The 15,550-nt window shown below is 40.8% G+C and overlaps 1 protein-coding gene across 3 annotated transcripts in view; it reads right to left on the bottom strand.

The window, feature by feature from the left end:
* The window catches only part of CALCRL (calcitonin receptor like receptor), a 72,159-nt gene that overhangs the window by 22,032 nt on the left and 34,577 nt on the right, over positions 1–15,550 (bottom strand). For 2 of the 3 annotated variants that reach the window (XM_068137885.1, XM_068137884.1), the window contains exons 2-6: positions 10,446–10,542; positions 9,310–9,454; positions 7,427–7,537; positions 5,977–6,089; positions 2,854–2,945 (exon numbers count right to left, since the gene is read on the bottom strand). In XM_068137885.1, the coding sequence (XP_067993986.1) occupies positions 2,854–2,945; positions 5,977–6,089; positions 7,427–7,537; positions 9,310–9,454; positions 10,446–10,493 (509 nt within the window). In that variant the 5' untranslated portion in view covers positions 10,494–10,542. Of the gene's footprint in view, positions 1–2,853; positions 2,946–5,976; positions 6,090–7,426; positions 7,538–9,309; positions 9,455–10,445; positions 10,543–12,056; positions 12,159–15,550 lie in introns of those variants that run through there. The other variant, XM_068137886.1, reaches the window with a different exon arrangement.

A 15,550-nucleotide genomic window follows, 5' to 3' on the forward strand; every position in this document is an offset into this window, starting at 1 on the left:
TAAACAAGTGCCGAAGAACTCTGGAATTCCGTCTGCTTATTGTTAAGATTCAACGCAGAAGCAAGGAAAAGCACGTACAGCTAATGGGGCCATCTCTCAGGGTCATCCAGCAGCTGTTCCTGTTGAATATTCAAACACACCCATCCACACCCACCTCCACCCAGGCATAAAAGGACTGAAAGGATCACCGGACAAGAACCAAGAAAGAAGACTGATGACATTTAAAACTGAAGACTGCTTTTGGTAATAAAAGGATTCTTTCCTAAGCCTCCCCACCCTCCCTCTTCTGGTACCCTTCCTATATTCCTTTTTCTGACTGTTTTCCTTAATGACATAATATCCTTTAATCACTTAATTCTCATAATTATGATCTAAGAACATTTGAGTGACCTACCCCTGGATTGAACCATATGCAGTAAAATAAAACCAGACCTCGTGCTAAATTACCTATTTCCCTTCCTAGCTTGACTCCTGTATGTCTTGGGCATTAGCAAAAAATAAATAATTTCTCCAAAGGAAAAGAAGCCACATGTCAAAAGCCACCAGATATGTCTCAGATGTGATTTTTTAAGGTATTCAATCACTGTAAAACTCAACTGGTGAGACCCACAGATCACTTAGGGGGAACTACCTTATTGTGACTTAGGAACCTCCTCTCTCTCAATCTACTCTTTAAACATAGCGCCGAGTGCCGCTGTCACGGGATTTGACATGAAGCTTGATTGGCAACTCTTATTTCAGGTAGGGGTTTTTCAGTTGATTGGTTTGGTTTTATGTTTGGGGATGGAGGTCTTTCAAATTATAGGTCCTGTTTCTCTGCATTCACTGTTCCCTTGCCTTGTTTTTCTTTCTTTATGAAAGCCACACAACTACTGTAACAGAAGATTTATAATAACCACATGTATGATCTACAGACATACAGAACAAGAAAGCAGAGCCATGCAAGAAGTTAATTCTGTGTGTCACATATGACTTTCCAGAGAGGAATATCAGAGTTCCAAGTTGATAGCCCAAATTGATGCTGTTAAACCACAAACTCCAATCCAGCTGGGGAAGACAAGTCATGAACTGGATTAGTATTTCCAATGAGACAATATTCAGAATGTCAAATGAAAAAAATAAAATGCACAAAAACATTTTAATCTTAAACCTCAAGTAGTTAACTATAACCCAGCTAAGCTGGTATTTGAAAAGGTGAAGGCATTTGAAGAGTCTGTCATTTTTCCTCTGGAGAAAAGCACCACCTTTATAATCAAGCCTAAAAGATCCTCTAATGATCCACAAGCCAGCAAATGTCCTTTGGAAATTATCAATTGACTAACAAGAGCAGTTTTTTTAGAAGCATGACAAATTCAAAGGCATCTCCACACAATAGCAAAAAAAACCCACTAAAAAGAAAAACAAAAATCTCCAAGCCAGCCACCTGTTAAAGCTATGAATAATTGTACAGCTTCAGTCGATATATAATACATCCTAGTACTAATCTAGATCCTTAAATACTCTCTGGTACTAAAAATACATTAGAGGAACTGTACCTCCCAAGAGAACAGCTTGTAGAGAACTTTCTTTAGCTGCCTTTAAATTTTGTAATTTCCTTTTACATCCCAACATAACCACAGTCTAGAAAATGTGGTTTGTGGGTCTGGATTAATTCCATGCAGTTCTCTGAGGAGATGTGGTTCCTTCTACTAGAGGGAGAAAAAAAATCCTTGGAGGGTTAGACAAATGTGACAGTTCCAATGGCTGTGAGGCAGCTCACCTGCTTTTGCAGTCAAGTGCCCCAAGCCCTGACAAAATTGGCTTGTTCTTCATGTTATAGTGCAGAAGAATCCTACCTTTCTGTCTCTGAAGTTATAAAATCATGTTGTATTCCAGATCTTTTTGTTTTCTCCTGAGAAGTTAATGTCAAAGCATTTTTCCTGTCACACTGTTTAGTCTGCCAAACTTTACGTGGCATTTATCACAACAGTACAGCCCTGTTTTTTCTGCAAAATCAAGCTGCTTGTAAGGAACTCAGGGACAATTCACATGTTGATTTAGGGGGAAAGGAGCATTTAGAAATGGTAAGTATTGTTTTTACAGGTCACATGAAATAACCACAATGTTTTGGTTTGTCTTGATGAAAAGAAATAAAAAATAAAGCTTAAAAGTCATGTTGAATATGAGATTTCATAAAGAGCAAAACAAAACTGAAACACTCTGGTTTGCTGGGGATTTGTGAAAACGTCCCAGAACCTGGGGAAATAACACAGAACTGAACTAGAAATATTATATTCAGCCAGATGTGACTAAAAAGGGTAGTTTTTGTTGAATGTCTGCTAGCCCTACCTAACTGAAGTCCAGAGTACCAGAAAAGCAAAGCTGATGTGTGTGCTACTCATATTTAGGTGTTAGGAAAAATAGAAGATGGAGTGATAGATACAGTAGGGTATAGTGATAAGAAACAGGAAGGACCATAAAGCAGGTCTGCATCACCCGATGGAAAGCGCTGCAGAGACAACTAAACTAGTGCCAGGTAACAAGGGAGGCCTGCAGAGGTAACAATTGGTCTCCCTCAAACACAAACCCAAAGCAAACAAAAGTTTTCCTATTTCCTAGTTTCAATATATTCTATGGGTTCTGATTTGCAGATTTGGAATTTTGGGCTTCTGAGAAAAGATATCTACAATTTTATTACAATTTAATCACACACAGAATCACCAAGGTTGGAAGAGACCTCAAAGATCATCAATCAAGTCCAACCTGTCAATACCAAACCAATACACTGATTCCATATGCTGGGATAGGCTGACGTATTGAAACTGGGATTGTTGCAAGCACTGGTGTTAGGCAAAGGATTTTAAACACACTTACTTGAAATAGAAGAATATGCCAAGAGAAATCAGAAGTGATGCAATTGAAAGGCCATGTCCGATGATGGCCAGGTAATACAAATTCAGAGCAGTCTGCAAAACAAGAAGGAAACCAAGCACCTGTGATGCACACAGCTATTGGTGACAAATATTGGTACACATCTCTTCTGCATAAGAAATTGCTATAATAGGATTAAGAAAATAAAAACTATACAGACAATGATGAATCAAGTCTAGAATCCCAAAAATCATTGTCTAACTAAAAATCTCTGTAGGACACACAAGAGCTTCATTGAAATCATCACTAGAACTTACCTCTTCTCAGTTGAAACACTGGGTTTCTAATACATGCTGCCAGTTTTTCTGAGTATTTACATAAATCTGGCTATTTATGCTACTGTACTGGCTGCATTCTTGTCTGATGCTTGATTCATCTATTAACACAACCCTTAAGCAAAATATGTGCTTCCTATATGAATTAATTTTTCCCCGTAGATCTTTTTTAAATATTGAAGGATACTGCCTTCAAGAGCAAGCTGTTGAGTCTGACACTGGAAAATTTAGCTTTCACTGGGAATTTAAAGAAGAACTTGGGGGAAAAATAAATGACTCAAACCCAGTGAAAACTGAACTGCCTTGGTTAAATAGGCCTACAGCCACATTGCAGAATTCTGAGAAAGCGTGGTAGACACAAAAGGTAAAAAGGAGGAACCAGTAGGTTCAGATATGCAACAGGTTTTCACTAATTCTTTGAATTAATAAATATATTAAATTCTACCGGTAACAAACCTTCTGCTTTCAGTCATGGAGTCTACCTCCCAAAATTTCTCTTGTTCCTCTAAATGTAAGGCTATTATGTTACACACAAAGAAATGAAGTTTTTCAGTTTGAGTCTTATAGTAGAACAACAAAGCAGAACTATCTGGATGCTCTATGAAAATGAAATTAAGACACTAACTGCAGCTTGTTGCAGCTTCTGACTTTTGAAATAATATCAAGGTAAAAGCTTTAAGAAGGCTGTAAGATAAGACAAAGTAGTTCCTTGTACAAGCAGGAATTTTTTCGCTTTAGCCCTGTTTTTAAAATGAGATCACTTATTAAAAATAAAATTAAAAATAGCAATGTAACAGGTTTAAATTGAAACTCTGGTTAAAATTTGAAAGTGCTCAAAAAACCCCCAACAGCTACCCCTGAAATGCTAAAGCTTGTCTCCATCATTGTAATGACCACCTTTCTGTGACAGGTCAGTATCACCACCCCATTCAGTGACCAGTTCAGGCAAAGGCGCCTATTAAGGATTTAGAATTCCAGGCAATGTTGAACTAGCACAGGACAGTGGTACAGCAGGGGCTGCTGGTTATGCACTCAGCAATGGGCAACACTCACATTCACTCTGCTTTACCTTTCCCCTGCAAAGCAAAGTGAAAAGATAATGCTGCTTAACAGAACACCACACAGCAGCAAGACTTTCTTCAGAGCTGTTATTCCATTTAAACAATAGCTTCTGATACACAACAGAGTTGAAATGTGCTGGCAAAAGAGCTGAGGGAAATGAGCTCATTATTCATAAAGAAGGATCTGCATGGATCTGCTTCTGTCTCAATAACATTCTCTCAGATTCCAGCCAAATATTAGCAAGAATCAATGAACTGTAGCATCTTTGTCATTAGGACATTCAGTGTCTCACAATTTGAGAAAAAGCAATACCGAAGTGCCTCATTATCACCTATGACCGCCTTTTCTCAGCCTGGTTTCTAGGTAAATACCCTAAAGCACTCTTGCAGCACCAATACAGGCAGTTAGGATCCCTAAGAGATGTCAGTATTTTTGGCTCAATCTCCTATCTCTTTTCCATGAGCTCCAAAGCAATTTACAGCCTATCCTGACCTACATTTTATATTCCTAATTCTTTGGCATTAACAGTTGCAATTCACTGCTTCTTCCCACAGCTGAATGCTTCATAAAGAATGTTAGGTGGAAGGCTGATAAATATTCAGTTTTATCTGTTATATCCTCACACATCACAGAGTGTTTCAGCAAGAAGGAATTTTTCTTTTTCTAAACCTGTCAGTGGATTAGCATCTTCAGGATAAGCTGAAGTCTATAAAAATATCATCTATACATATCAGAATGGTCTGAGTTGGAAGGGACCTTCAAAGGTCATCCAGTCCAGCCCCCTCTGCAGTAAGCAGGGACATCCTCAACTACATCAGGTTAGCCAGAGCCCTGTTGAGCCTTACCTTGAGTATCTCTACAGGGGTCTCTGTGTGCACAGATTGGACCTTTGATATACAGCAAACAACTCTCTCAAAGTATTTTGCTGCCTGGCCTGTAATAATTTTGGATGCTTGCTAAACTTCACTTAAACAAACTGGAAATATGTATTTTCCATTCATGTGACCAACTTAACATCTCAGAAACTGAAAAAAAATGGCACTTGGGAGCCAGGATGTAGGACATACACAGGAAAAGGACCACAAGGACTTTGCATCATTGACTTCCCTTTGGCCTCAAAAGATGCTGTGGTGAATCCACTCAATTACAACTTGCCTACCTCTTGTAAACCAAACCAAACCAAACCAAAAGTATTATCTACTTTTTGCACAGGGGTGAAAAACCCAAGAAAACAAACCCCCAAACATCTGAACTCTTACGTAAGGCTGCCTTGGAGATGTATTAATCCCAAGGAAAACTTTGGTTGTGCAGCTGCTGAAAATCTGTCATGATGAGTTAACTGGATAAGCCCCTGTGCTCAGCATGCCTTCCGGAGATGTGCAGACCTCCTGCAGTTCTGCTGAACTTGGAGCTTACTTCAAAATCACACAGCAAAACATAAAGGCCTGCTCTTATAAGGCATACCAGTAGATGGTTGCCACTAAATGATTGTGGATGACTTACCAGTACTTGTACCTACACATTTAAAAGAGTCATAAGCAAAACTGTAACCCCAGCAGGTGGCTTTGGGATATTGAATCTGTCTGGCACAATTCATCCTTTTCATTCAACATGCTTTCTTATTGCATTGTGATGTTGTGCCAGTTCTGCTGCTGCTACTCCAGTTTTCAAATCCGAAGTTTTTCAGATCAGTTTCTAGACACTGTAACATGCATGACTCCTTTCTTACCTTCACTTTTTCATGTGTATAGATATTACACTGGGTATAGTTTGTCCACGTCCTGTTGCTTTCTGGATGTCTAAACCAATTCCCACTGGGATCACAAATCTTTGTAACTTTTTCTACATTCAAATCAGATGGGGAAAAAAAACAAAACAAAAAGACAAACAAAAGAAAAATACAACAGTCAGCACTGAAGTTTTGTTTTCTGATTTTGAGTATTTAATAAAGAAAGATTGGCAAACAAATGACAGCTTTATTAATACGACCAGAGAGACATTGCTTGTTACTATGAATTCTGAGAAACTAGAGGCCACTGCTTTTGCTTGGCAAGGGCAACTGATGATGTAGTTTTCTTAAGAAAACAAATATATCTCCCTCCTCCAACCTAGTAAGTAACAAAATGTATCCAACTGACTGTTACAGAACTACCAGATGAAGTGACAAGAATATATAATGGTTTGTTTTACATCTAAAATCTAAACTGAAGTCAGACATCCTACCACCGTAAATTAGGACTGGATAGACAGGAAAACATCCACAGAGATGTTGCTCAAGGACCAAAGTGGAAAATTTCTAGGACCATATAATTAGGTTCTACTGTCAAATAGAGGCACGAAAGGACCCTGGGAAAATACCAAATGCAACAGAAGGAGACAAGAGTGGAAGTCTGTGACATTTGCCACTGCTCACAGATGCAAAGTTTATCCTACAGAAACAGGAAGAGATTCACTTGTGGGAGAAACTCTTCATGACTACAATTGCTAAACTGGGATAAAAGAAAAAAACCCAAAACTTAATACTGCTTGTCTGCCCAAGAGAAATGCTCCTCTCTAAGAGGAAAACAATTGCGATCTAATGCCAATTTCTATTTCCTAAATCTGTAGAATAGAATAGAATAGACCAGGTTGGAAAAGACCTTTGAGATCAAGTCCAACTCATCACTGTCTAATCAACTAAACCACAACACCAGGTGTCTCATCCAGTCTCCTCTTAAACACCTCTAGTGATGGTGACTCCACCACCTCCCTGGGCAGCCCATTCCAATGGCAAATCACACTTTCTATGAAGAACTTCTTCCTAACATCCAGCCTAAACCTCCCCTGGAGCAGCTTGAGACTGTGTCTTCTTGTTCTGGTGTTGGTTCCCTGGGAGAAGAGACCAACCCCCACCTGGCTACAACCTCCTTTCACAGGTAGTTGTAGACTCTGCTCTCTGAGCCTCCTCTTCTCCAGGCCAAGCAACCCCAGCTCCCTCAGCCTCTCCTCATAGAATCTCTCAATGAGAGATTTCCTAAAAGAAAATAAGTAACTTGCCAGTTTGCTATGTGATAAAGGGAAAGTGCAAATGATGGGTTTGGAGTTACTGAAATTCTGGAGCGTGACTTGAGTGGGGCATGAAAGACCCAAAATCTCATTTTATTAAGAAAAACGTTGATGTAGAAGCCCAGCACACTTACCTGATGGGTTGAAATCCTGAAAGTAGTCAGGACAACGCTGTACTGACACAGTGCCAGCAGCAACATCACTCCAGCACAACCAGCCATCCCACGTCCTGTTGCAGTAAGGCCCTGCACACAAGTGGAGACCTGATTAATAAAATGACCCTTTTTCTGTAGCAGTCTCTCCAAAGTAAGGTGTAAGACTGCAGAAGGCAAGTTTCTCACTTGCAGCAATGAGTAAAAATGCACATTAACAGAGTATTAAGCTTGCAAAGATCATTGCACTCAATATATTATGCTTTGGATGCTTACCAAGCCTAGGCATATACTTACTAGCTGACTGAAAACACCCTGGGCTGCTAGAAGAATCAGCAAGCCTGGCAGGAGGGCTGCTGAAGCTCCTCTGCCCCAGGCAGAGCCCAGTCTGCAGCATTACAGACAGATGCTTCTCTAAGTGCTCTTGGGAGAGGGAGTCCAGGGTGTTCCTCAAGAGCCTGTTTCAGTGCCTCATTGCACTCTACACAAACTTTATCATCTTAAATCTTTCTTGAGAATGAGCTGGAGTTTCACAAACAAATCTTTTCCAAAAGGCATGCAGAACAACTGACCCTCTCTACAGATTTCAAGATGTTTTTAGCATCTTCAGTTTTCCTTTAACAAAATCAGTAATGCCCTCATCTCAAAGGCTGCATTTCTCAAACACCATGTAATTCTTCCTCTTCTTACCTGGGAGTTTTCCAATTTGTCCAGGTCCTTCTGAAGCTGTAGTGCCTCAGGCTGGACATGAGCTTATACTGTAGTATATCCATTTCTGACCTCCAAACATTCAGTTAGAATAGAAAAGATTTAACCAGGTTGGAAAAGACCTTTGAGATCATCGAGTCCAACCTATCATCCATCACTATCTCCTTAAACGCCTCCAGTGATGGTGACTCCACCACCTCCCTGGGCAGCCCATTCCAATGACCAATCACTCTTTCTATGAAGAACTTCTTCCTAACATCCAGCCTAAATCTCCCCTGAAGCAGCTTGAGACTATGTCCTCTTATTCTGGTGCTGGCTGCCTGGGAGAGAGAGACCAACCCCCACCTGGCTACAACCTTCCTTCAGGTAGTTAGAGATCAATAAGATCTCCTCTGAGCCTCCTCTTCTCCAGGCTAAGCAACCCCAGCTCCCTCAGCCTCTCCTCATAGGGCTTGTGCTCCAAACCCCTCCCCAGCTTTGTTGCCCTCCTATGGACACATTCCAGCAACTCAACATCTTTCCTAAACTAAGGGGCCCAGAACTGGACACAGGACTCAAGGTGAGGCCTAACCAGTGCTGAGTACAGTTCCTCCATAGAATAATTTCAGAAGAGAAAAAACTCATTGCAAAGGAATGCAATCACCTCTTCTTGCCTCAACAGCATTTCAATGTCTCCAGAAGTTAAAAGTCAGAAAGAGTTGATACAGTGACAGGTAGAATTACTGAGCTTAGCTCTGAATGAGTGATCAGAAAAAGCACTGATGACACCAATACAAGCCTCAGAGCAGGGAAATTACACAAAATTATGTGTACCAAGATGCTTTGCATTTTTAAGGGCAGATGTGAGCAGGGATAAAGAGGTTTTATAAAAGCATCTAATGAAATAAATTTCTTAACCAGGATATCTATTTAGACTAATGCTTTCTTATCCCATCAGAAAGAAAAGCTTTGTGTTACATCAGATGTGGTGCTATTGTCTGGTAATAGAATGTTCCACTTTATCTTCATGAATCCTAAAGTGATGTTTCTAAACAAATTGCACAAATACAGTTACAGCCCAAGACAGGAAATTTATGTAACTAATGGATCCTAAATTACCAAAATTGTATCTGTTGGCCATTTGCCTTTGTAAAACCTTGTAAGAAAATAAGCTCTACCTTCTTTCCTGTGAATAGGATCTTGCATAATTTTCTGGTAACATTCATACTGTGCTGTCATGATTTTATTCCGTGTAACACTCAGCTGAGCATAGTCCTCTGTCATATTCTGATGCCCTTCTGATGGTATGGCTGTGGAAAACAACTAAGAGGAAAAAGGCTTCTTTTTAGCAAGTCATGTACAAACTCCAATATAAACTTCTTAAACATCAATCTTTCAAATATGATATTTAAAATACTGTTTTTATGAAGGAAAATGATCTTCAAATCTTGTTAGTGACAAAATGATTGTGTGTTTTTCTGACTGATTTAGCAATTCTTACTATTGAATCTTGATAACTATTCTCCTGAATGAGCCAGGGGGAGTAACAATCTGCAAGACCTGTAAAATAACAATGAAAAGATGCCTTGGAAGCACTTAGACAGTCAAAAGTATATAAACAGCTTTGTGTAAAATATATGCAAGTTACATTAGTCTAGAAGGCATCTGAATCAGGCTCAGAATGATCCTTTATGAACAAAAGGCTTTCCATACACTGCATGCATTGAAGCTTCTGGCTTCTTTAGAGCTGTCTGGTTTCTCTATAATCTTGTGAGACAAAGTCAACCCTCGGAACATAAAAGGTATTCAAAAGACATGACATCCACTTTTATAGTTATTAAAAATAATGGAACAACAACTTCAAAAAGAGTTGCTCAAAACTTGAACATTTTATGTGCATTTGAAAAAGTTAAATATTTTGTTGGAAGCTACTAAACTTCATGGTAAAATAAAGCTGCAGATTGAAATCCTACACCACCGTCATACGAGGGGTGAAATGAAAAGTTCTGAGGATGTCCTCTGAATCAGAGCTGGATGTCTCCTCCACTCTTCCTGGGGTCTGCAGAGCACAGCTCACACATCTTGTCAGCTCTTACTGTAAAGTTCTCTGCTCAAGAAGGATATGCTGGGTTCAGCAGAGGTAAGTATTATTTCTGTCTCTTTACCACAGGAATTAAAAGGAGAACAGAAGGTCGATAAAGATCCTGCTGTGCAGAAACCACATTTGATCACGAGATTAGTTGTTCCTGCATTTCTATATTCTGTAAACACTTGTTAAAATTAGAAGTGATTTACAAAATTGATTAAGACTCACCACAGTAACTGACAAGAGCAGCAAAAATGTGATCCAGTGCTTTGTCATCTTTCTGTCTGGGGCAGTGAAATTTGTACTGTAATCAAATTGACTCAAACTGCAATGGAAAAGAAAAAAAAAAAAAAAAAAAAAAAAAAAAAAAAGAAGAAAATTAGTAATTTATGAAAGCTAAACCTCAGAAAAGTTTTCATATTTTCTTTCTGAATGACAGCAAATCAGTGTAAGTCCTCTCAATCTCTTTCATGCATAGCAATGCCACATGAAAAAATGCACTCACACCCAGCAGCAGAGAGAGAGAAACCCCATCAGCAGAGGGAGAGAGAGAGAGAGAGAGAAACCCCATCAGCAGAGGGAGAGAGAGAGAGAAACCCCATCAGCAGAGGGAGAGAGAGAAAAAACCCCAAGAGCAGAGGGAGAGAGGGAGAGAGAGGGAGCGAGAAACCCTAGCAGCAGAGGGAGAGAGGGAGAGAGAGAGAGAAACCCCATCAGCAGAGGGAGAGGGAGAGAGAGAGAGAAACCCCATCAGCAGAGGGAGAGAGAGAGAGAGAGAAAAACCCCATCAGCAGAGGTAGAGAGAGAGAGAGAGAGAAACCCCAGCAGCAGAGGTAGAGAGAGAGAGAGAAACCCCATCAGCAGAGGGAGAGAGAGAAAAAACCCCAAGAGCAGAGGGAGAGAGGGAGAGAGAGGGAGCGAGAAACCCTAGCAGCAGAGGGAGAGAGCGAGAGAGAGAGAGAAACCCCATCAGCAGAGGGAGAGGGAGAGAGAGAGAGAAACCCCATCAGCAGAGGGAGAGGGAGAGAGAGAGAGAAACCCCATCAGCAGAGGGAGAGAGAGAGAGAGAGAAAAACCCCATCAGCAGAGGGAGAGAGAGAGAGAGAGAGAAACCCCAGCAGCAGAGGTAGAGAGAGAGAGAGAAACCCCAGCAGCAGAGGTAGAGAGAGAGAGAGAAACCCCAGCAGCAGAAGTAGAGAGAGAGAGAGAAACCCCAGCAGCAGAGGTAGAGAGAGAGAGAGAAACCCCAGCAGCAGAGGGAGAGAGAGAGAGAAACCCCATCAGCAGAGGGAGAGAGAGAAAAAACCCCAAGAGCAGAGGGAGAGAGGGAGAGAGAGGGAGCGAGAAACCCTAGCAGCAGAGGGAGAGAGGGAGAGAGAGAGAGAAACCCCATCAGCAGAGGGAGAGGGAGAGAGAGAGAGAAACCCCATCAGCAGAGGTAGAGAGAGAGAGAGAGAGAAACCCCAGCAGCAGAGGTAGAGAGAGAGAGAGAAACCCCAGCAGCAGAGGTAGAGAGAGAGAGAGAAACCCCAGCAGCAGAGGTAGAGAGAGAGAGAGAAACCCCAGCAGCAGAGGTAGAGAGAGAGAGAGAAACCCCAGCAGCAGAGGTAGAGAGAGAGAGAGAAACCCCAGCAGCAGAGGTAGAGAGAGAGAGAGAAACCCCAGCAGCAGAGGTAGAGAGAGAGAGAGAAACCCCAGCAGCAGAGGTAGAGAGAGAGAGAGAGAAACCCCAGCAGCAGAGGTAGAGAGAGAGAGAGAAACCCCAGCAGCAGAGGTAGAGAGAGAGAGAGAAACCCCAGCAGCAGGGCTCTTCCTACACTGCTGCCTCCACTGCCTTACCTAACATGGATTTTCCAGAGGGTCTGTCTTCTCAGGTAGCTGCTCAGATCTAACAGATCTCTAACAATTAGCCCTGCAATACTAGTTGACTCCTTGGTGTCTCTGCCTCTGGGCACCCACAACAAACAGCAGAGGTTCCTCTAAGGCAGACTTAGACTTTCACACATACACACACACACAATTATTTCCTGTTCCCTTCATTACTGGCTGCTTTTTGATTTTGCCATTTCCGGCAGAACTGATCTAGTGAGCTGCCACTTTATCTTGAAGTTCCAACTTCGCAAGGATGACAAAAGCAGTCCAAACACTGTTTCTCTTATCTGCTGTAGCTGTAGTTTCTTTATCTGCAGTAGCTACAAACTAGTTACTGTATCTGTAGTTTGGAGAAGAACAGGCCTACACAAAGCTGCTATAATCCTTTTACGGTACAGACTATAATTGATCCCTGAAGTGTGAAGTTGTAGAATATACTGACTACAAAATATGGGGTCACTGCTGTTTATTGTACAGTGCAATGCAAACACAAGCAGCATGCTGTAAAATCGGTGCCTGTTGAACCCAGGCTAAAGCTGTATCAGTAATCTTCACTCTATTTTTACCACTGGCATGCAATCCTCTACCACTGACTGCTGGAAGCTCCGCAGGTAATTCAGCAAGACACTAAAATTCAAATATACTACTTTGAAGGCTCTCAGGATGCCGATAAAAGGACTGATTAGCATACACAAAGTATCTTCTCAGACTGAGTTAATAATTCTCTGAAAAATCCGTGTCTGATGAGAACTATGGTGAATAGACAAATGCAAAGCCCCCTGTCTGTTAACTAAAGAAAAACCCAAGTAACTATGTGTGGTGACTGGAAAAATACAACTAGAAACACCTAAATTAGCGGGCAATATGGTTTCACTTCTGCAGGATAATTGAGGGCTAGGGAGATGAATTCAAACCTCTCACAGGTTTCATTCACTTACAGTTGTGTTTGTTTATCCAGGATGAGTAAAAAAAATTACATTGGCCTTCCAAGGGACTTGGAATTAACTATTTGGTTGCAAAGTAATCGAGTGTCCAAAGTATGCCAAAGCTCCTCTACACAGGGTTGAATTCCATAAATGATGTGCCCAGGACAAATGAAGAGCTAAGCGGAACATGGCAACCACAATTAATGCAAGCTTCCTATATATGTGTACAAGAGTTCAAAATGGGTTTCTCTACAACAGTTTCAAAAATCCTTATGGTAAAACAAATGCTGGGTAGGAAATTTAAAGTGTTCAAATATTGCCCTCACTTACTCTTGCTTGTTCTTATTTAGCTAAAAGATGCAACACGAAGCAAACAAAGGCAGAATTTATCTGCTTTGATACACAGTCCACTGTTTCTGTTTCACAGTATCAAAAGTCACTCCTTGGCTTGGTTTCTTCAATGGTCCAAATCTTTTCACATCTAGTGGTTTTATAGACATTTCCTATCCATGATTCCAGTAACCGCTGCTAAATTATTAACTCTTGTCAGGAGATAAAAGATTAAGTCCAGTCCATAATACACTCTATGCTTTCCACTCCTCATACTTGCTAACTGCAAAAAAGCCCTTACATGGGGGGAGGGAAATCCTTCTTCTAAACATGACTACTTTCTGATTGAATTACAAAATGGAGAATGAAGGTCATTCAGATGTCGCTTTGGACTTCACAAAAGCATTTCTTGCATCACTACATGAATTCAGTTACTCCACGTTTATTCCAGATAGCTTGGACAAGAATTTTCGCAGCAACATAGTCCACTGACTGAGGTAGCAAGCCAGTACTGCCAAGAAAGTCAGGCTGCTTTTATTAAACATCTGTTCTGATGAGATGCAAAACAAATATAATTCTCAAAAGGTTCTATGCCTCTCGGAGCTGGGAAACGTTAGATGCACACAGAAAATAAATAAATAATAAAGGGACATATTCTTAGGTTTCTTTAAACAATAATAATGCTTCCCACAATGTTCTGCTATTAAATAGGTTTGACAATTTTATTGTAGGGAACAGAAGACAACTGTGCTGGATTGAGATGAATTTTAGTGCATTAAATGCTAGCCTGAGGGAAAAGGTAGTGGAAGCTTAGACAGAATTCTCTGACTCTGTGACAGTGGGGATCTGAAGGACAGCCAGCAGGACCGTGATTTACATGATAAATATAGAATGAAACTAAGTCAGTGAACACAACACTTGCAGTCCTCTGGCTCACATATTTTCCCAGTAAAAGCGATCATCAGTGGAAAGAGAAAGGGGAATTGCAATGGCAAATCAGATCCTCAAAATCCAATTTTGGTTCTTAGTGCATATTGCGATAACTAAAAAAAATATAAAGAACTGTCTATATATATATATATTATTTTATATTTTTAACACAGGAACAGGAACTGCCTGTTTCTCCTCTTCATTACATTCTCTGTTATCCAAATTGATACTGCAAAGGTGCATATTGTGTTTGCCACTGATAGCAGTGAAATCTACTGAAGAAGGAGAAATTCAAAAGGAATTGCATGCTGAACTTAGTCAGACTAGACACTGGTATAGCTTTAACAGATGTTCACATTTCTCTTCCTCCTGCTTTCTCTACCCAGCCATCCTCCCTCATCAGCTGTTTCTACTTTTAACCTTTTCCCACCCTCCCAGGAATAAATGCCATCTCTGCTGTGCTCCAAACATTTCCCATTCCAAAACTACAGCAAAAGGGTTAAAAAAGTATTCAGCAAGGAATTTTTGGAACTTAAATCACCTGAACACATTTAGTACAGAAGAAAACACTCAGACAGCTTGAACTTTAAGCAGTTGCCCTTTAAGTCTAACTTTAATTCCGTACAGGATCATAGAATGGTTTGGGTTGGAAGGGACCTTAAAGATCATGTAGTTCCAACCTCCTGCTATGGGCAGAGACACCTTTCACTAGACCAGGTTGCTCAAGGCCCCCTCCAACCTGGCCTTGAATATCTCCAGAGCTGGGGCATCCACAAGCTCCCTGGGCAACCTGTTCCACTGTAAGTTACATCTCTTGCAGTGTGCTACAATCACGCAACACTGAAGTTGAACATATGCAAACACAGATGAGCTTTCTTTCCCCTCTGACTGAAAATGGGGATCAGAGTATTTTCCTGACCATCACCATGAGCCCCCTCATGCTGTTGGTCTCCAGCACTCCCCAATTCGGTTTTGTTTTCATCTTTCTCAGACATAGCTATACACGCTCTTTTGTATTTCTCTGGTTCTTTTTAGAGGGAGGCATACAACTCAAAGTATTTAAAACCCCAGGCAATGCTTGGTTGTTTCAGCCCAAGACTGGAAAATGCCCAACCCTTTTCAAGCATCCCTAATGTGAATTGCTGTAGTACACAGACAAAAACCAAGCCTAGTCTCAAATAGAACTACAGGCAGAGCCTTGATTTACATCTTCACTCACTAATTTTCTGGGAAATACTCTGCCAGCAGAGGGGAAGAATCTCTTTAACTGAAATG

Source organism: Melanerpes formicivorus, unplaced genomic scaffold, assembly GCF_026170545.1.
Source record: "Melanerpes formicivorus ecotype bairdi unplaced genomic scaffold, bMelFor1.0.p_v2 SCAF_5, whole genome shotgun sequence".
NCBI classification, from domain to species: domain Eukaryota; kingdom Metazoa; phylum Chordata; class Aves; order Piciformes; family Picidae; genus Melanerpes; species Melanerpes formicivorus.